Genomic DNA, 23,421 nt, shown 5'->3' on the forward strand with positions numbered 1-23,421 from the left:
AAGCTAAATCCTACAATTTACAGTAAAGACTGTTATAAAATCTACCCACCAAATAACGCTGCAAACACAATTACAAAGCAGAAACTAAAAGGATGCGAGACAAAAATATAAAAATAAACGAGTAATGTATTTTCACACACGACAGATTTTCAGTATGAGAGAAGTAGATAAAAAATGAGGACACAGATCTTATGAATATATATTGAAATTTATACCTTGCTAATAGATAATATAACTTGCATATGGAGCATAAAAATCATGTTAGGTCCAAAGAAAACATCAATAAATTACATAAAGCAGAAATACTATAAAACTATTCCAATACAAAAAGTTAGATAGACATTAATAAAATAAAAACCAAAAAGACTTCTGTTATGGAAATTTAAGAGCCATATAACAAACAACTCTTGGATGAAAGAGAAAATACCAAAAAAATAAATTTTGAAAAAATTACAAGGAAAACACCACATACTAGAAAATAATGGATGTATGTAAAGCAGTGATCAAAGGAAACTTCATATTCCTACAAATTTACACAACACAACTAAAAGGATGCAAATAAATAAATCCCAAATCAAGAGCTAGAAAAAGAACAGTAAATAGTACATGGAAGTAGAGTTGAAATCTAGATGAAATGAGTAACTTCTTAGGGCAATAGTTAATAAAAACTGATCTCAGAAGACACAGAGAGCTGAAGCAAGTCAATTTCCATAGCAAAGATAGAGAAAATTATCAAGGAACTAACCCCACAAAGTACCAAGACCCAAAAATTTCAAGGGCAAAACTACCAAATCTTCAAAGATGGGAGAGCCCCAATGCTATATATATTGTTTCAGAGCATAAAAAATAAAGGAAGCACAATGTTAATACCTAAACTTTAAAAAAGCAATAAAAATATAATATTAATACCTAATAAAGATAGCATAAAGTAAAACCACAGACCCAGTATCACTTATGTGAATACTGGTACAAAAATTCTCAATAAAACATTAGCGAATACGATCCAATACTACACTAAGAAAACAATATATGATAATCAAGTGGAATTATTAAGAAATACAAAGAAGGTTCAATTTTAGAAATATCATTTAGATGTTAGATTAATAGATTTAAGAAAAATCCTGATTATCTCCACAGTCACTGAAAAATTAAACACCCATTCTTAAATTTTTTTTTAATGTTTATTTTTGAGAGAGAGAGAAGAGAGACTACGCATGTACATGTGAGTGGGGGAGGGGTAGAGAGAGAGCTGGAGACACAGAATCCGAAGCAGGCTCCAGGTTCTGAGCTCAAACTCACGAAGTGTGAGATCATGACCTGAGCCGAAGTCAGTCGCCCAACCGACTGAGCCACGCAGGTGCCCCTAAACACTCATTCTTGATGTCAACACTCAAAATAGGATTTTATGGATATTTCCTTAACATAATAAAAAATTTATTAACTCAGGAAAAGGATTTAGATTCAACGAAAGATTGATAAATCTGATTACATAAAAAATAAGTCTGCATGGCAAAATGTATCAAAGACAAAAGACAAATTAGGAGAATATCTGAAATAATGTATCACAAAGAGCTAATATCCTTAATATATACAGAACTTTTAAAACCTAAGGGAAAAAGACCAAAAATCTGATAGAAAAGCAGGCAATAAATACAAACAGGCTACTTACAAAGATATAAAAATGGCCCTTATATATACAACATAATGTCCAACTTCACTAATTAAAAAAAAGAAAGAAAGAAACAAGTGCAAATTAGGGGCACCTGGGTGGCTCAGCTGGTTAAGCATCCAACTTCAGCTCAGGTCACGATCTCACATTTTGTGAGTTTGGGCCCCACATTAAGCTCTGTGCTGATAGCTCAAAACCTGGAGCCTGCTCAAAACCTGGAGTCTGCTTCAGATTCCCTGTCTCCCTCTCTCTCTGCACCTCCCCTGCACCCATTCTGTCTGTCTGTCTCTCAAAAATAAGCATTAAAAATTTTTTTTAAAAAAAGAAATGCAAATTAAAACTGACATACATGGGAATGCAAGCTGGTGCAGCCACTCTGGAAAACAGTATGGAGGTTCCTCAAAAAACTAAAAATAGAACTACCCTACGACCCAGCAATTGCTCTACTAGGCATTTATCCAAGGGATACAGGTGTGATGTTTCGAAGGGACACATGCACCCCCATGTTTATAGCAGCACTGTCAACAATAGCCAAAGTATGGAAAGAGCCTAAATGTCCATCAACTGATGAATGGATAAAGAAATTGTGGTTTATATACACAATGGAGTACTACATGGCAATGAGAAAGAATGAAATATGGCCCTTTGTAGCAACGTGGATGGAACTGGAGAGTGTGATGCTAAGTGAAATAAGCCATACAGAGAAAGACAGATACCATATGGTTTCACTCTTATGTGGATCCTGAGAAACGTAACAGAAACCCATGGGGGAGGGGAAGGGAAAAAAAAAAAGGGTTAGAGCAGGAGACAGCCAAAGCATAAGAGACTCTTAAAAACTGAGAACAAACTGAGGGTTGATGGGGGTGGGAGGGAGATGAGGGTGAGTGACGGGTATTGAAGAGGGCATCTTTTGGGATGAGCACTGGGTGTTGTATGGAAACCAATTCGACAATAAATTTCATCTATTAAAAAAAAAAAATAGCCAAAGTATGGAAAGAGCCCAAATGTCCATCGAGGGATGAATGGATAAAGAAGATGTGGTGTGTATACACACACACACACACACACACACACACACACACACACACACACACACACAAAATGGAGTATTACTCGGCAATCAAAAAGAATGAAATCTTGCCACCTGCAACTACGTGGATGGAACTGGAGGGTATTACGCTAAGTGAAATTAGAGAAAGACAAAAATCATATGACTTCACTCATGAGGACTTTAAGAGACAAAACAGATGAATGTAAGGGAAGGGAAACAAAAATAATATAAAAACAGAGAGGGGGACAAAACATATTTTTCTTAAATATGGAGAACAAACTGAAGGTTACTGGAGGGGTTGTGGGAGGGGGGATGGGCTAAATGGGTAAGGGGCACTAAGATATCTACTCCTGAAATCATTGTTGCACTATATGCTAACTAATTTGGATGTAAATTTTAAAAAATAAAAAATAATTTAAAAAAAACCTGACATACAGTTTTTTTACCCATCAGATAGGCAAAATTTTTAAATGTGATAACATATGCTATTGGCAAGGCTATGGAGAAAGTCACTTTCATATGGGTGCTGCTGGAAATATAAAATGGCACAGTCTCTAAGACAAGGAGTTTGGGCAGTATATAAGAAAATTACAATGCATTCATTCTTTGGCCTAGCAATCCCGTTTCTAGGGATTTACTCAAGGGTATTCCAATAATATGAAAATACACAAGAATATTTACTGCTACATTATTTATATTTGAAAATTCAGGAAACAGCCTAAATACCTATCCATAATAGTGTGTCTGAATAAACCATGTTCACAAAATAGTACTAGTTGAGTTGGCCTGTGTTTTAGGAGGCTGCTAAATAAAATGTAACCTTCCCCCCCCCCACCTCATGTGGCACCCACTACTAGCAGAAAACCACCTTTTTCTACTATACAGAGGTTTAGAAAAATGAAATATTTAAGGCTTCGAAGCTGAGGTCAGTGAATAATTTTCAGTGGATCTCCATGACAGTATCTTAAAAACTAGTGGGTTCAGCTAAGTCTTAGGCCTCCTGAAACTGCAGGCTCTAGTCTCTCTTTAATTTTGTTTAGTAATATACTGGGTCTTCACTGAAAATTTCATTTGAAAAAAGCTCTAAAAACTTTTAAACTCATAGCACACGATTATCAGGCCACTCTAGCTTCTTCTGTTTTCATCAAAATTTGCAATAAATGTTAAAAAAAAAATTTGCTTTTCTCATCTCCATTATCAGGCTAACAGCTGCTCTATGTCTCTGATGTTTATAATTTTACCTTTTGTTAACTCTTCCCATTTGAACTGCTTCTGCTCTTTTATACCTTCTCCTTCTGCTATTCTTTTATTCTTTTTTTCTTGGGTTTCCCCTTTTCTTGATTTCTATGCCAGGCTACCTGGATCTTACAGCTATTAATAGTCAATGAGTGTACTCTTTTCCTTCTAGCTAATAATCTGATTAATGATGCTCCAACAAAGTCTTCAGCAACCCTGGTCTACTTTAATTATTTTCCACTATTCATTTCTGTTTTTCTCTGCTACAAAGCTTTAAAAGTTTTTTACTTCAGCCAATATTTCAGGTACTTAAAGACTTCCAGGAAAGCTCATCTCTAGACACACAACAGAAAGCACAAATGCACCCATGCAAAAGACTGACAACTCTACATGGTTAATGTTTTGAAGAAACAATCTTCTTGAAAACTAGTATATGAGTCAAAGGGCAATCTCTTGCAACACAAAGTCTTCCAACAAGACTATGTTCAGCTCAAAGACCTTCAATGGTCTCCACTCCAATAAATGTGCTAACAAATCATGTCCTGCTAGGTACTGTTACTAAAAATGCTATTAACATGTATAGCATTTCCTAGAAGATTAGACGTCTGTGGAATATCTATGAAATGTCAACTTGACACATGCTTCAGACACAACTAGAGCTGAGTCGAGTTACAAGAATATACTTACATTTAATCCTTATATGCAATAAAGGGTAACTTAGGAGGCCTGAGGTACTCATATTCTATACATTCCAAAGAAAGGACTGGCCCTTGATCAGCAACTTTCAGATAACCTCTGAGTTCTTGGATTATACTGCCTAATGATGTTGTGTACCTCAGATCTTGGGCAAATAAATAGCTATGTAACAATGTGATTTTATGTGAGTACCTCTTTTAGTTTGCTTGAGGTTGTGGGACACACTTGTATCAGTTTGACCTCCGGAAGAGGGTGAAGCCTGAGGTAAGGGCCATCATGCGGGATGTCCATGCCTTTGGGACTGACTCCCAATAAATACCTGCACACCAAAGTTCAGGAGGTTCCTGGTTAGCAGTATTTCATGTGTTCATATGTGTCACACATGACTGCTGGGAAAATAAAGCACTGTCCTTATAACTCTACTGGGAGAGAATAACTGGAAGCTTGCATCTGGTTTCTCCTAAACTCTGCCCTCTGTGCCTTTTGCCTTTGTTGATTTTAATCTAGTGAAATAATAGGAAATATATATTTATATACACATATATATGTGTATATATATACATATACATATACACACACACACGCATATATATATGATATGAACACACACACACACACACACATATATATGATATGAGTAGCGTATTTATATATAGGTGTCTGTCTGTGATTCCTGGCACAGAAGTCCTAAAACCCGGTAGTTTTTAAAGGGGTAAGAGTACTAGGAGCTTCTCTTGTTCTTTTTTTTTTTTTTTCAACGTTTTTTTATTTATTTGTGGGACAGAGAGAGACAGAGCATGAACGGGGGAGGGACAGAGAGAGAGGGAGACACAGAATCGTAAACAGGCTCCAGGCTCTGAGCCATCAGCCCAGAGCCTGACGCGGGGCTCGAACTCACGGACCGTGAGATCGTGACCTGGCTGAAGTCGGACGCTTAACCGACTGCGCCACCCAGGCGCCCCGAGCTTCTCTTGTTCTAGTATTTGCCTTTGACCCTGTCCCTAACATAGAGCTCCTAAACTCTTATAAGCTCCTAAGTGGTAAGAGCACTAGAAACATCTTTTGTTCTACTGAGGCGACTCTGGGTGGGTGCTGGTTGCCAGAAAGACCAAGCCCTAATCAGAAGTTTTGGAGTTTTCAACTCCATGCCTCATCCTCCGGAGAGGGGAGAAGGGCTGGAAATAGAGTTAATAATTGATCATGCCTACATGAGGAAACCTCCATAAAAATTCCAATAGGACAGAGTTCAGTGAGCTTCCAGGTAGGTAAAAATGTCCCCACCAGAAGGGTGGTGGACCCTACCTCCACGAGGACAGAGCTCCTACCCTCAGGGCCCTCCTAGACCTTGCCCTATGTATCTCTTTATCTGGCTGTTCATCTGTATCCTTTATCATCTCCTTTAATAAACTGGCAATTAAAGTGTTACCCTGGCTTCTGTGAGCCACTTTGACAAATTTATCTAATTGAACCCAAGGAAGGGGACTTGTCGGAACTTCCAATCTATAGCCAGCCGTCATAGCACAGGAGATAACCTGAGTTTGCAACTGGCATCTGAAGGGTGCGTGTGTTGGGGTCATCTGGAAGAACTGAGCACTTAACCTGGGACCTGACACTCTCTCCAGATAGACCATGTCACAATCAAATTAAATTGCAGGAAACCCATTTGGTGTCAGAGACTTGCCTGTTGTTGTGGGGAAAACTCCCACACATCTGCTGACCAGAAGTGTCAAGAAGTAAAGTGTTCTGTGTGAGTAATAAAGGAGACACACAGAAGATAAACACACAGCCAGGAAGAACTAGGTCGTTCCCTATGTAGGAAGGAAAAAACTGAGTTTTTCCTAAATGGATCTGTATCCTTTTGTGGTAATAAACTATAAGCATAACAGCTTTTCAGTGATTCTTTCCGGAGATTCACTGAGCCTGAGGGTGGTCTCCGGGATCCCTGACACACTTATCATCAAGTGTCACTAACAATCAAGTCTCTACACATAACCCATCTGCTACAACTGATTAATTTTATTTGTACTAGCAGTAAAATAAGCTAGATTTATATCAAATGTTAGGTAACACTAAAAACTGTCTAGGCATGTCAAGCCATGGACAACTTCAAAAAGGGCAGGAAAACCAAATGCTACAGAATCACTGCAACTGCAAATTAACTTTAAGAAGCATAATAGCCAGAAAGCAATAAACACAGACTAACCTGAATCAGTCCAGATTTCTTCTGTAGTCCTAAGGGTCAATATTTAGCTTTTCTTCTAATGTCCACACCCCAACCCAGCTTCTCCAGCATTCTCACTAATAAATTAGGTCATTCTGGCTGTTTCATTCCTCTGCCTGCTACTATTCTTGTTTTCTGTTGTGCCCTATACCCTAAAACCCAAATTAGAAAGCTGGATATTATCCCTGACTTCCTCTTTTCTTACCACCCACATCAAACCCAGCAAGTTATCATCGAAAAAATTTTCAAGTCTTCTCTTGTCTTCCTAATGTCTGAGCTCTAACACTGGTGCTAATTTTCTGTCATCCATACTACAAAATCACCATTGATTTGTCTTTCCAACCTTACTTTCCCCTTAACTCTACACTCCACTTAATGGTATGAATCATCAATCCAGAACACAAATTAGACCATTATTCTTTGGTCTGCCATCAGCTACATAAAAAGGATATATGGCTCTTAAGGTGGTATACAAGATGCTGTGTGATCCAGAAACTGCTAGATTTCTGCCACATTTCCCCCCAATCTTTGCTTTATAGCTTATTCTTCGATCTCTCTAGTTTTAACAACTCCTTTCCTGGCTCTTTTTCTCTTGCTGCCATTGCTTAAATGTAGAGAGTTTCTTAGAATTCAATTTTTAGCCCCTTTTCCATATTTTCATGAATCCCTTAAATACAGACAGATCTCAAATCTGTATTGCGTTTTCCTACTTGGACTACTGCTATGGATGAACAACATGGTTCAAGTAAACCAGAATCAATGTGTCTGCCCTACAATAAACTCATTGCCTTCCTCTACCAGTCTCATCCTTTTGCTTTTTACTCCTTCTGATGGTTATGGCATTATTATCCATGAGGATTGCTAAATTAGAAAACAAAGTAATTTTTACTTTTCCTTCACTTTGATCCTTTCCTCTCAAAGTCCTACTTATTTTATCTCTTAACGTTCAAATTTCCCCTCTCTTAGCCATTACTGTCTCTAGTTCAGGCCTTCATCAACTTCTTTAGACTTACTATGATAGCAAAATAGGCCTACTTAACATTCATACCTTCCCCAGTCCAAACCCTGCATAACTTTTCTAAGTTATTTGACCATAACAGATATAAGCACATCATTTCTGTTTAAAAATCTTCAAGGACTCAAAAAAAAAAAAAAAAAAAAAATTTAAGGCACGCCTGGGTGGTTCAGTCGGGTGGGCGTCCAACTTTGGCTCAGGTCATGTTCTCATGGTTTGTGGTACAAGCCTCACATTGGGCTCTGTGCTGACAGCTCAGAGCCTGGAGCCTGCTTCTGATTCTGTGTCTCCCTCTCTCTGGCCCTCCCCTGCTCACACTCTGTCTCACTCTCTCTCAAAAAAACCAAAACATTAAAAAAAAAATCTTCAAGGACTCTGCACTGATTACAAGATAAAGTCAAAAGTCCTTAACACAGGATTCAAAACCCTGCAACTTAACTCCCCAGCAAATGTGCTGGGTTATTAATTACCTGTGTTCTCCAAACGTCCTAAGTATTCTCTTGAGTCTTTAATATTTTTCTCCTCATATACCTGAAATGACTTTTCAACTTGACAAAATACTACTCATTTTCCATCTGTATATCATTAGACAGATTACTTAGATATCTGCCTCTTACCACATTTGTAAGAGAGAGAAGTTTCACTTAATTTTTATGATATTTTGGACTATGTCACAAATGGACAGTTACTTTAGTTGCAAAAGTATTCCATCCTAAGAGCTTAAAGTTCTAAAATGAACTAGAGAAATGTGGTGCAACATTAGCATAGATGTATCTTCTTCACCCCAATGACAAATTACACACATAATTCTGGCATACACACATTCATATTATGTATGTATGTAAACAAACACAGAATTATAAAAACACAAACATGTAACAAATCAGAAAGAGATCTTAGCTGAAACAAGAGATGTCAAATCGATGCTAGATGAACACTAGAATCAATACCAGATTCATTGAAATTTATTCATTATATTACCCCATGGAAGAGTAACATTTTGCATTACTACATTAAGGAGAGTTTTCAGATTATCTAATAAAAAAACCTGCCAGAATATATACAGGAAATTCTTAAGTAAATCTCAGTAATGACCAAATCATCTAAAAATACCTTTGCATTTAAAATTATACTTGATATTCTTCAATACTATACCTCCAAAGGTTTGGGTCTTCAACACTGTACCTCCAACTGTCTCCTGGGAGACAGTGTGGTTTCACAGAAACCACACAAGATCTGCCATCAGAAGATCTCAGTTGTGTATATCAACTTTGATCCTTATTAGCCCTGCAACTTTGGATAAGTCACTTAATCTTTCCCTGAGGCCCAGTTTTTTACTCAGTAAAATGGTGACAATATCTATTCTATCATAAGATTAAATAAAGGGCGCCTGGGTAGCTCAGTGGGTTAAAGGTTTGACTCTTGATTTCAGCTCAGGGCATAATCTCATGGTCTGTGGGATCGAGCCCCATGTCAAGCTCTGTGCTAACAGTGAGGAGCCTGCTTGGGATTCTCTCTCTTCCTCTCTCTGCCCCTCCCTGGCTCACGCTCTCTAAATAAATAAATAGACAAACAAACATTAACAAAAACAAAACAAAAAGAACCAAATGAGATTTAAAGAAATATGGAGGTGCTTTCTAAATTTGTTTAAATGTTTATTTATTTTTGAGAGAGAGCACAAGTGGGGGAGGGGCAGAGAGAGAGGGACACACAGAATTTGAAGCAGGCTCCAGGCTCTGAGCTGTCAGCACAGAGCCTGCTGCAGGGTTCAAACTCACAAACTGCAAGACCATGACCTGAGCCGAAGTCAGACGCTCAACTGACTAAGCCACCTAGGCACCCCATGAAGGTGCTTTCTAAAGATTTTACCTCTTTATAAATACTGATACTTTAAAATACACTGATAATACAGATACATTACACATGCGAATCTTCTCCAAAGTTAGCATTATTGCTGTCTGGATGATTTAAGATATAAATTTAATATAACCTTAACCCTGTTTCTGAAAAATAGTTATACATTGTGGAAGCTTCACAAGTTAATAAAATATATGCTGACACTTACAAAAGTCTAAAAAAATAAATAACCTTTCCAGTTCCATCAAGAACAAAATCCCAAATCTAAGCTTCTGCTTTACTTACATTTATATCCGTATGGTATATGAGGACACATAATGCTGGCAAAATCTGAGGAAAGAAGATAAACAATAAACAACACAGAGTTGATGAATATGTCTTTGTAAAAATGAATAACTGATACAAAAAACAGTAAATACTATTTGCAGAACAAGAAAAGACAACGTTAAATTTGCTTGAATCTCTATTAGGAAAATGAAAATCTGATAAATTCAATCTGAAAAACCTAAAACATACTTCAGATATCCGATTAAAACTTCCAAATAAACCTGGCAGAGATTAATGTACCTTAAAAGAAAAAACAGTTGTTTTCAGTAACTTTCTTTATGACATATAATGTCAAGTGGAAAGAATGGAGATGAAACTATGCAGTATAGCTCTCTAAAAAAAAAAATCTACTTTTTAAGGATTTTATTTTTAAGTAATCTCTATACCCAATGTGGGGCTCAAACTTACAACCCCAAGATGAAGAGTTGCATGCTCCACCAACTCAGCCAGCCAGGCACGCCTAAAGAAAGCTATTCTGAAAACTGTCGTCTCACTTACCTGCCTATGTTTAATAAGCTACTTGAGTCAAATTAAAGTTTCTGGCTCCAGATTTAGTCAAGAAAATAACAACCAGTACAAAGTATACAGTTTGTTGAATTCGGGCCTTACAGATCCTTTTTTTTTTTTTTTTTTTTTTTTTTTAAATCTGGGAGGGAAGAGGTAGAATCACACTAAGTACCCTTTCCATAACAGCAAAACGCAGTAGAAGCTGGTGAAAGATATCAATTATAAAGATTCAGAGTTAACATTTTTTGACACAGTTAAGTGATTAAAGGCTGCATAGAATTTTTAAAAACTTAAAATATTCAGATTTATAGATTAAATGTAAATTAAAAATTTTCTACTTTGTTTTAATTAATAAATTTAATACAAAGCATGTCACACATTTAAGAACACTAATTTTACCAGAAATCTAGGGAAATTTCAATTGGATTTAATGTAAATTCATTCAAGAACATATGAATTTAAGTACACCAGGTTTTATCTGCAGCGATCCTTTAATTTTTTTAGCAGTAAACCGACAATGCAATGTAGTAACAAAATTTCTGAGATTTGATTTTCTCCTTTTGTATTTTTCTTTTTGAAAGTTTGTTTCCTTTTCGTGAAAACGGTCATTAAAAAATAAGAATTAGGGTGGACTAATATTCTTTCAGGTGCCATAAGATACTCAACTTCCATTTCACAGGAGTCAAAAATTAAATATGATATGTTACTTAAAAAATCTCATACCTGCAATGAAATCAGTATATGCATTATTTCATTCCCTGAGCATGAAACTCTAAAGCATAACATAGGGAAAATATACCATCTGGGCTTTGCAATTCTTCATTTACCTCCTGAACTGTCTCCATAGGCGGTGGGGGATCCTTATTCCTGCAGAGATTGACAATGACCCATGTGACGTTCCGAAGGAAGGTGATGGGAATGGAGGGATTGATGAAGGACAGAAGAGGTTTGACAACTCCCAGTGATATGACATAATCTCTACATTGAGGACCATCACCTACAGAAATGAAAATTGTATTTAAAAAAAAATTACATTCAGGATGAGAAAGTCTGAAATGTATGCAATGGCTCATGTTGGGACATTGATGTTCTATGTTTCCTCACCATTAGTCAAGGGCATCAAGTGTTGCTGTTTCTCCAGATTTTGATTTGGAGAACACAAATTTAACCTAAAAATCCTGACAGCAAATTGCATATCTGTTTCAAGAGGTACCATCTTAAGTTTGTACTTATAAGGCAAGAAGATAGTCAACCCACGTTAAAATTAGAGGAAACATAGGATGTAATGGCTATGCCAATGTAGGAAAAAAGTTAATTAAGATTCTTAATTGGAGTCTTTTTAAACCTAAATCCAACTTACCTATAATGTTTCCCAAAGCCCATACTGCTTGTTCACAAACATTCTGATGTGGTGAATGGAGAAGTCTCAAAAAAAGAGGTACGGCATCTACAATAAAGAAAAATAAATACTGGTATTATAAAATGTCAAAGAGTTTATAGATTTCAGACTAAATACATTGACAAAATATACAGAGCTTGGGGGTGCCGGTGTGACTCTGCTCATTAGGCAACCAACTCGATTTTGGCTCAGGTCATGATCTCATGGTTTGCTGAGTTCAATCCTCGCATTGGGCTCTGCACTGGCACAGCAGAGCCTGCTTGGGATTCTCTCTGTCTCTATTTGCCTCTGTCCCGCGCTCTCTTTCTCTCTCTCAAAATAAATAAATAAATAAACATATATATATATATATATATATATAGAGAGAGAGAGAGAGAGAGAGAGAGAGAGAGAGAGGGAGAGAGAGGGAGAGAGAGGGAGAGAGGGAGGGAGGGAGAGGGAGAGAGGGAGGGAGGGAGGGAGAGGGAGAGAGGGAGGGAGGGAGAGGGAGAGAGGGAGGGAGGGAGAGGGAGAGAGGGAGGGAGGGAGAGGGAGAGAGGGAGAGGGAGAGGGAGAGGGAGAGGGAGAGGGAGAGGGAGAGGGAGAGGGAGAGGGAGAGAGAGCCTGGCACACTATAGTTACCCAATTATAGTTTAATGAATGAATAAATGTGGCATATACCCTTACCCTAAAAAAATTTATTATTTTCCCTTAATAATATTCAATAACACACCTATTGACAATATTTAAAAGTTGTTACATCATTAACTAAAAAAAAAAACATGAAACTTTTCCTGTAATGCATTAAAAAAAAAAACCCTAAACACATAAACTTAGAATATAATACTTTAGTCAATATGATCCCAATTGCTGATATGGGATTAATTAAAGAACTGATTATTCCCGTATCTGGCTTACCTTGAATAATAAAAGAGATTTATCATTATAATCCTTATGCTTACATAATTTACATGTTAACTTAAGTTCTGAAACAATGGTATCATACCCATTCCAGGTGGGAAGCTAAAATAAGCTGGATCATTTTTTCTTAAATTTCAGACAATTGTGTACTACTTACAGTATTTTTTGCTGTATCTCTCTGCACTACCAACACTTAAATTAAAACCAACTCACACTTTTAACAGCTTTATTAAGATATAACTTACCTGCTTAAGTACACAATTCAACGTTTTTTAGCATTTACACAGAGTTGTATAGTTACCATCACAATTTAATTTTACATTTCCCATTACCCCCTAAAGAATGCCACACCCACATAGCAGTCCTACTGCCCATTCAGCTTTAGGCAGCCATTTGCTTTCTATCTCTATAGATTTTCATACCCTGGGTATTTTATACAAATGAAATTGTATAATAAGTGGGTTTTTTTTGTGTTTGGCTTTTTTCAATTAGCATAATGTTTTTGAGGTTCATCCTTATATAGCACATACCAGTAGTTCATCCTTTTTAAAAAAAATTATTTATTTAAATCCAAGTTAGTTAACACATAGTGTAATAATCTTTTCAAGAATAGAATTTAGTGATTCACCACTTACATATAACACCCAGCGCTCATTCCAACAAGTGCCCTCCTTATTAATGTCCATCATTCATTTAGCCCATCCCCCTCACCCCCTCTTCTCTCCCCCAACCCTCAGTTTGTTCTCTGTATTTAAGAGTCTCTTATCGTTTGTCTCCCTCTCTGTTTTTATCTTACTTTTCCTTCCCTTCCCCTATGTTCACCTGTTTTATTTCTTAAATTCCACATGAGTGAAATCATATGGTATTTGTCTTTCTCTGACTTATTTAGCTTAGCAATTATGCTAGCTTCATTCTAGTTCCATCCACGTTGTTGCAAATGGTAAAATTTCATTCTTTTTCATCGATGAATAATCCATTACATACACACACACACACACACACACACACCACATCTTCTTTATCCATTCGTCAGTCGATGGACATTTGGGCTCTTTCCATAATCTGGCGATTGTTGATAGTGAGTAGTTCATTCTTTTTTTATTGCTGAATAGTATTCTATTATATAACACATTTTGTTTATCTACTTATATCAGTTAATGGATATTGAGATTATTTCCACGTTTGGGCCATTGTGAGTAAATGTACAACATCTGTGTACAAGTCTTTGTGTGGACATGTTTTCATATCTCTTGGTTCCACCTAGTAGTAGAACTGCTAGGTCATATGATAACTCTATGATTAACCTTTTGATAAACTATTTTCCAAAGAGGCTACACCATTCTACATTCCCACCAGCAGTGTGTGAGGGTTTCAACTGACTCACATTTGTAATTTAACTGATTTTATTTATCACTTCTGCAAACAGAAGACCAGTATCACCAGTATCACAAATAGAAAGTAACCAAAAGATTTAAAACGCAAACAAAATACTGTTACTAAATTGTAGGTACCAATTAATAGGTAGATTGGTAACTAGTAGGTACCTACTAGTCTCTACCGAAAGCCCTAGTCTAAAATCTGCTACCTTTTTGGTACAACTAACATCTAACTGGGAACTTTCTCCTTTGGTATTACCAAAATACCTGAAAGAGAGTAGTATTCTCACTAATTGACACAATGTAACTTATTGCTATATCGTATACTACTTAAAATCATTTTCAGTGCCACCTAAAGCCAGTTAAGTGTTACACGTATTGAGTACTTGGTGACATCTAGTTTTTTTCAAAGTGCTGTTTTGTCTGTTTGGGTCAACACACTAATAATAGCCCATCCTGAGGTGGGCAAAATTTAAAAAATATAGATGTTCCAAGTTAAAAGGCACAAGCTACTCAATACACTGGAGGTACTAGAAATAGAAATTTTAAAACCTGTCGTTAGCAGATAGTCTCTACCCAAAAAGATAAAACTATTCACTTTTTAGTAAACACAATTAAAATTATTTAATGATAGATTAATGATAGCTATGGGAAAGATATCAACCATCAAAATTAACTCCTAAAATTCACTAGTTTAAACATACTGGAAGGTAAAATTCAGTCTTTACAATAAACTCCACATCTTTGCCTTTAAAATTTTTTTTTAAAAGTTTATTTTTGGAGAGAGAGAGAGAGAGAGAGAGAGAGACAGAGAGAAATAGAGCGTGAACAGGGGAGGGGCAGAGAGGGAGACACAGAATCCGAAGCAGGCTCCAGGCTCTGAGCTGTCAGCACAGAGCCCAACATGGGGCTCGAACTCACGAACCGTGAGATCATGGCCTGAGTAGAAGTCTGACACTTAACCAACTGAACCACCCAGGTGCCCCACCTTGCCTTTATTTTTTTTTTTAAATCCCAGCAAGTAAGGGTGTTAATTTACTTACTAGACTGTACAACAGCTTGAGTCTGTGCAGAAGTTCCTGATGCTATATTAGTTAATGCCCAAGCAGCTTCAAACTGTAATGAAGGACTGTAAAACACAATAAAAAAATCTTTAGACATATAGCTATCACTTAAATTTATGACCCGCAGATCTATACAGTTATCCTTTACCCTGTCCCTTAATTTCACCTTGTTATATCCACCTTGGATATCTCCACCTGACTATCACTGGCTCCCAAAGTCAGTCAATATAAACCTACTTCTTTTTTTTTTTTTTTTTTTCCCAATATATGAAGTTTATTGTCAAATTGTAAACTTACTTCTTTAAGTCCAGTGACTGACAGCTGCAACATTTGGCCAGTCATTATTGTCCTTGACTCCTTCCTCTCCCATAAACATCTAATATAAAAGTCATGTCAATTTTACCCTCTAAGTATTTCTTATATTTATAGTACCTCTCTTAAGACCACTGTACTAGTTGAGGCCCTCACCCACTTCACTTGAATCACTGCCACAGCTTCTGTCTTAAAGCTGGGTCCCCATCTGACTCTACTACATGATCTGCTTTACACACTGGAGATATTATTACAAGGCTGCATAATTTTACTGAAAAGATGAGATCATTACAATTTAGAATTGTGACAGAACACCTCACAAAGAAAGTAAAAACTAACCTAGCTTTCCAAAGACAGATAAAGAAAGAAAGGCACTGTCAGCTGGAAATACAAATAAAAGTATCATGGGTGGAATGACCACAACGTGTATGGAGGACAAGGAGCAGATCCAGAGAGTGGAAGCTAAGAAAATATGTAAAAACATGTAACAGGGGATGAAACTGAAAGGGTAGGTTATCCAAGTGTGTGTCAGTGGACAGAGAGGAGTAGAACTCAAATCCCAAGCTTCAACACTTGGAATTTATTCTATAGACATACTAAGTATAGAGGGCTCCTACAGAGTATAGAAAATAATGTGGTACGTGCATGGTATATAGAATTAGGATAAAAAAGTTAAAGGCTGGTGGACAGACCTGTTGAAAGTAAATTATGTACATCAAGTTAGGATAGATGGCTGTAAGAATATAAATTCCTTTAAATAGAATACCAAGGTGGGAGGAGGTGAGCAAAAACTGAGGAGAGCCAAAGGTCAGGGACTTAGAAGAAAGCTCTATAAGTATCGAAGAAAGAGAGTAAGGTTGTAGTACCAAAGGTTAGAAAAATCCAAGAAGGAAAAAGGTTTTAAGGAGAATAAATGTCAGAGATAGACAAGCAGTGAGGTCACAAAGACAGATAAGAAAATGGAGGAGCAGATAAGAACTATGATGAATTTTGGCAAAAGGCAGGGGATAAAGAGGATATTGGAGGCAGAGAAGAAGCAAATGGACAATAAGATCAAAGATGATGAATTTATGTCATTCTAGGCCAGAAGAAGAAGGGGTTATTATATTAAGCCAGCCCTGGTAGCTTGACAAAATACTAGAAATGAGGGCCTTAAATGAGAAAACAGTGAGATATAAAAAAATAAAATTACAAAGCAGGGAATGTTCTAAGATCTCATTTAAAAAAAAGGAAGAGAAGACAGAAAAAGAATGAGTCCAATAAGTAAACAATAAATGAACATTTATTGTAAGTTTGATATTGTGTAGTGTTTTGTGTATATCATTTCCATTCCTCACAATCACCTGATTTTTGTAGATGAGGTATCTGAGGCTCAAAAAGCCACTTGAGTTTGGGTCAGTAGCAAGCCCCGGATTTAAATCAACGCCTATTTGGCTCCAAGTCTATGGGCTTTTATATGATAACACTATTTCCTATGACAAATCCATAAAATCAGATCCAAACTACTGACAATTTTCTGCTTTTGCTTCAGGTAGTAGTTACAGAGGTCTGTATATATTTTAGCATAATTTTTTGTATATATGCTATTCACAGACACATCCACACAATGAGGCTATGCCAAAGGCTGGAATATAAAGTTAAAAAAAAAAAAAAGATGAAGAAAGAGAAGATCAAAGGGAAAAAAGGGTGTCCCTAAAAGTAGAGGTAGAACAGATTGTTTTTTAAATAGCTGATATAAAACTTACTTTTACTTAAATAAATCTTGTTACAGAAAATATGTATGTATGTATAAAGTGAGTGTTAAGCATTTTTGGAGGAACGGTTGCAGCATATAATGAAAGGACAAAGAAGTATTTTTAAATAAAAATCCTTAGTGGCTACATTTATCTAGTCAACTGAAAATTCCTTAAGACAACATTTAGCAAAATACACCAAATTTTAGTCTAAATACTCTCAAATGCAAAACTAGCATTTGTTTTAAAATACTTTGTGAAGTTAAAACTCACATTCTTCGCACTTAATTCAAACTGAAGAGGTGTAAGATACAACACACCAAGATATCTCTGAACACTAACAGAAATGGGGCTGTACCTTAAAAGGTACAAAGTAGTGTTTTTTCCTTTCTATTCTGGAAAAGTATAACCTGATTTTTAATCTACTGCAAATAAAAAGCATGACATTAGACAATTAATCATGGTTGGAGTTCTGTTAAAGACTTCACAGAAGATCAGTGGATTAGCTGGAATATTCCCAGGGTAAGAGCCACTCGGTTCTGGAAACCATTCATGTTGACTCAGTCATGAGGTTAATCTATATATAGACTCATAAGCAAAGAGTGACTCAAACACTATTTGGGTTGTTTTAAAATATTACTAAAAACAAAAACAAAATAAATAAAGACTATAAATAAAATATTTGAGGTAAGTTAGAAGAGGCAATAAACAGAAGCTAATATTTTCCTAGAAAATATACACACACTTCAAATAGTAAAAAAAGAAGCACTCTAGGTCTAGTGAATATGATCACAGAATTAGAAAATTACATAAAAATATATAACAAATGAAAAATGTAATAAATGCAAAACCTAAATGAAGCCATTTGTTAAATAATAATCCTAAATTTTCTGGTAAGTGAAAAAAGTGAACAGGGACTCAAATCCATACTTACTTATCATCCCTTTCTAGACATTTGACTAGAATTGGTAAAATCCCAGATTTTATTAGGTCATCAATTGGTGGGTTTCTGTCACTGGATAATAGCTTTCTAGAAAAAGAAATATAAGAAATTAATTGCTATAATTTTCAAACTATGAACAGACACAGCAATGTATTACTTCTAGCAATGTATTACTAAGACACCTATAATAATACTTCCTCTAGACAAATTAGTATTTACCTTGCAGCCTGGACAGCACTTAACTGGACCACTGGGTTATCACTTGTGGCATTCTGTAACATCAAATGTAAATTTTAGAAATTTAAAAAATATCAATTTCCAAATACTTCAAAATGCAAATATTAAATTAATAACATACCTGCAATATAGCTTCTAGTGTTACATTTTGCTTAAAAGAAAAAAAAAGACAGTTCAGGGAAGAGTTTATTAGCAAAATCACATTTATTAAATAATCTATTTACTAAAGTTATGAGTTAATATACATTAATTATCATCATAAAATTGATCTTAGATTCAAAATGAAGTTCTCTGATTATAAAATTATTGTAAAAACACTTTAGAACACCAAAGTAACTTACTGCTTTAAAATCAGCATCAACATCTGAATCTTCTAAGCTTTCTTCTTGAGGAACATTTCTTTTTTTCAGTAAGTGTTCATCTCTTTTGTTCTGGATAAGGATAACATGAATTAAATGTGTATACTACAAACCACTGACGGGCCACATTCTGGACTTGGTAACGAAATTAACTGGTAACAGTACAGCTTTCACACACACACACACACACACACACACACACACTTATTAAACATGATAGTTTTGACCAATATCATGCCTCCCCATCTTTAGTAAAGATTCACATTTGGGAATGCAGTATTACTGTAACAGTCTAGCAAATACATTTCAACTAGCATGCTAGCTTTCATCTACTTACTAAAGCAAGAAGTTGCCTAGATGGGAAAGAGTTTAATGCTCAAATGTTAAGGTCTGTATGCTTGTTGGGAATGTGGGGAAAGGGAATTCATTAGCATAAATGCCGCCTACTTGCCAACATCTCATATTTAAATTCTTGCTATCTGGCTTTTACAAACAAAAATTCTCCTCTAGCAAATATATTTCTACATTTTATGGGATTTCAATTGTTTGTAATGGCAGCAACATACGCCATTTCACATATCACTCTGGATAAATCAATCTTCTTTTAAGTTTTTAGTTTGTTTATACAATTAAGTCTAAATAAATTAAAGTCTGAATGACTTCTAAAATCCTTTTCAATTTCTAATTTCAAAGGCTGTACCACCTAGTCTTCAATACAATATTTACAGAAGTGTTTGATTATAACAGAAAGTTACTAAAGAGGTATTAATATTGATGTTAAAATTCAGATCAAATAGAAAGGTAAAACTGGAAATATATGTATATCTGAAGTTTTCTGGATTATCTGTACATCTACTTTTGTCCAATGTAAAAGCAAGCATCTTAAACAAACTGAGGCTTATACATATGCTAATATTAGATTACCTACCAACTTCTATTTATATCACAGCATACTTCTTTAGCAACTACTCAATCAATTCTACATCATTTTTAAATTAATGTATTTCACAAATATTAAAATCCATGCACTGATATTTTATAGTCTCAAGTGGCTCTCTACAAAATACTTATTAATTTATAGTGGAAAAACTTGGCAGACAGCATCTTAACCAAGTGGCAAGGGTTAGCATGAGTAAAGAACAAATCCACATCGTGTGCCTTCTGGTCTGATGCACTGAGAAAACACCACTTGTATGGTATTCCTGACCAAAATCCCCACCACAACCACCACCACCACTGGAGGAAAATGAGACAAACCTAAACCTGCCATTCTACAAAAACTAGTCTGTACTCTTAAAAAACGTGTCATGAAAGATAAAAACTGAAGAACTACCAGATTGGATGAGATTGAGGAAACGTGACAACTGCAACGTCTAATCCTGGACTGGATCTTAGATTCATAAGCACATTATTAGGAATTAGCAAAATATGAATTAGATCTATGAATCAGTAAATATTTATCTGTGTTCATTTGACAAATGCAATGTGGTTACATAGGAAAGTATATGTTTTTATGAAATATGAACTGACATATTAAGGGTAATGGGGCATTATGCCTGCAACTTAACTGGTTTAAGAAAAAGTGTGTGTATGTGTGTGTAAATGAGAGAGAGAGAGAGAGAGAGAGAATAAGGCAAATATAGAAAAAAGCTAACAAACAAGGAAGCTGGGTGCTGAGTGAAGAGTGCACAGTGTTTTTTGTACTACTGCAAATTTGAATTTCACAATTTAAGTTTGACATTGTTTCAAAACTTAAAAGCATCTATGCATTGTACTTCGTGATTTGTAACATGGTTAATTTTAAAATCTTTTATATGGCAATTTTAACATCTCTTGGAATTTATTTAAAAGTTTCCCTAAGTTCATCCCATTCTATTTTTATTGTTTTCTTCTAATTATTTTCCAGTCTGAATAATGAAGCCTCCAAAGGCCTTTCAGGAATCGTACTCTCTCCATTTCTCCAACTCCAACAGGTATTTCAGGCATAAAAGCAATACAAAGCATAAATATAGCTAAAGCCTCTTATAAACAACAATGCCTAAAGCAGGAATAGCATTTTATCATGACATATGATGTTTGCAGTCTTTTTTTGGGGGGAGGGGTAAGGAAGCTCATTTCTATACCTAATTTGCTAAGATTTTTTTTCTTTTACCTTTTCAGCCACAAATAGGTGCTTCATTTTATTAAACTGTGCTTCTTTTGCATCTATTGATATTGACATACAATTTTCCCCTTTCATCTGTAATGGGGTAAATTAATTGACTTTCTCATGTTAAACTTAGAACCTTGCAATGTAAAATTTACAAGTTTGCAAGACCTGGGATAAACTATTCTTGAAATTTTTTTTAATTAAAAAAATGTTTTTAATGTTTATTTTTGAGAGAGGAGAGAGACAGAGTGCAGGCAGAGGAGGGGCAGAGAGAGACACACACACACAGAATCTGAAGCAGGTTCCAGGTTTTGAGCTGTCAGCACAGAGCTAGGCGTGGGGCTCGAACTCATGGATGGTGAGATCAAGACCTGAGCTGAAGTCAGATACTTAGCGACTGAGCCACTCAGGAGCCCCTCTTGAAAGTTTAAAGAGTTATTCTTTACTGGATTTAATTTACTAATATTTTATTTCGGATTTTTAAACCTATGTTCATAAGTGAAACTGGCTTATAAGCACCTTTTCTTATGCTGTCTTGGTCACATTCTCAATGTCATGGGTTTGCTAGCTTCACAGAACAAGTTGGGCAGTGTTCCCTCATTACCCTCTCTAAAATCATTTAATAAGAAATTACCTGTTCTTTGAATGTTTGCTGGAGTTCTGTCTGCAAGATTACCTTTTCTTTTTCAGGAGGTTAGAAGAGGTTAAACATTTTTAGCTACTGAAATAATTTCTTTATTTTTAGAACTATTCAGGTTTTCATTTCTTCTTGAGTTAGCTGGGTAATTTTTTTTTCTAGTAGGAAGTTGGTCATTTCAGCTAAGTTTTCAAATCTATTGGCAAAAAATTACTCATTACCAAATTGTGGCACACTGTCGGCAAAATGGCTGTAATTCCCCCTTCCAGTGCCTCTGGATAGTCTGATCCTGCCCCCGCACTGATTCCAGGTATGGCTGTGTGACTTGCTTTGGCAATGAGACATTACTCAAATGTACTTGAAAACTGCTTACACATCTGAGGATGTCCTCTCTTGCTGCCCTTACAGCTCTAAAACCACCATGTGAACACTGTGCTAGCCTGCTACAGGATGAGGCTATGTAGAAGGCGACCAAGGTCTCAGCCAATAGCCAGAAAGTTGTGTGAGACCATCTTTAGATCATCTAATCACCAGCTAACCCATCACCAATGAATGAGGGAACACAGCAAATATCCGCTGAACTGGCACAGACTAGAAGAACCACTCTGCCAACCCACAAAATTATTAGTTGAATAAGATGGCTATTGTTTTAAGCTACTTGGTTTTGGATTGGTTTATTACACAGCAAAAACTAAGTGATGTACTAATATTTTAAAACCTATGCCACATATACATTAACATGCCTTTTAAATTCCTATTATTATTTGTTCTATATCTCCACTTACTATAAATTTCTCTTGAGAAGTATCTTTTTAACTGTATTCAACAGGTTCTGATATAATTATTTTTCCTATCTCTCATTTCTAGGTAATCATAATAGCCACTAGGATTTCTGTGATGGTCAAGGTTAGAAGTCCTTCCTTCCTTCCTTTCTTCCTTCCTCCCTCCCTCCCACCCTTCCTTCATTTCTTTCTTTTCACACTGTGAGGTTTTTGTAACTATCTTATTCCCAGATTTCTAATTTAACTGTATGGTGATCAGAGAATGTAGTCTGCACAACACTCTGAAATTAACTGATATTTGCCTTATACCAGATGTTCTTGAAGTTTCTCAGTCCACAGGGTAGGCCAAAGGAAATACCTAAATTTTTTTTTAATGTTTATTTATTATTTTTGAGATAGAGAGACAGCAGGGGAGGGGATGAGAGAAAGGGAGACAGAGAATCCCAAGCAGGCTCTGTAGCTGTCTGTGCAGAGCCCAACATAGGGCTTAAACTCACAACCTTGAGATCATGACCTGAGCTGAAACTAAGAGTTCAGCACGTAACACGTAACGGACTGTGCCACCCGGGTGCACTTAAATGTCCTTTTCAAATAGTTAGGTGCAAACAACTTAATAGTTATTGGCAGGGGATTGAGGGGTTGTGGGGTTGGAGATTGTGTGTGTGGGGGGGGGGGGGGATAGGGAGGCATATAAATTGAAAGGAAAAAATTTTATTTCACTCTTAAACAAAATATGTGATTAAACAAATGCAGTGAGATCTAATGTTTAAATCATAATCTACCTCAATCAATCCCTAATAGTTCTGTGATATCTAAAAGATGTTAAATGTTGCGATGTTTCCCTTAAAATCTCACAATTTCCCAAATGTCCCTCTGGAGCCCCATGTTGCCTCAGTGCACTTTGGAAATTATAGCTTTATACTATCACAGAGCCATTTTTCAAGGGGTTTT

General features: G+C 36.0%; 1 protein-coding gene across 1 annotated transcript in view; it reads right to left on the bottom strand.

Moving 5' to 3' along the window:
• The window catches only part of KPNA3 (karyopherin subunit alpha 3), a 105,800-nt gene that overhangs the window by 15,266 nt on the left and 67,113 nt on the right, over nt 1-23,421 (bottom strand). Inside the window, exons 3-10 of the mRNA XM_019447617.2 lie at nt 18,885-18,974; nt 18,665-18,694; nt 18,526-18,578; nt 18,298-18,393; nt 15,298-15,383; nt 11,940-12,026; nt 11,407-11,576; nt 10,031-10,075 (exon numbers count right to left, since the gene is read on the bottom strand). Coding sequence (XP_019303162.1) covers nt 10,031-10,075; nt 11,407-11,576; nt 11,940-12,026; nt 15,298-15,383; nt 18,298-18,393; nt 18,526-18,578; nt 18,665-18,694; nt 18,885-18,974 — 657 coding nt within the window. The remainder of the gene's footprint in view (nt 1-10,030; nt 10,076-11,406; nt 11,577-11,939; nt 12,027-15,297; nt 15,384-18,297; nt 18,394-18,525; nt 18,579-18,664; nt 18,695-18,884; nt 18,975-23,421) is intronic.

This window comes from Panthera pardus, unplaced genomic scaffold (assembly GCF_024362965.1).
Source record: "Panthera pardus isolate Hobbes unplaced genomic scaffold, ASM2436296v1 HiC_scaffold_1, whole genome shotgun sequence".
NCBI classification, from domain to species: Eukaryota; Metazoa; Chordata; class Mammalia; order Carnivora; family Felidae; genus Panthera; species Panthera pardus.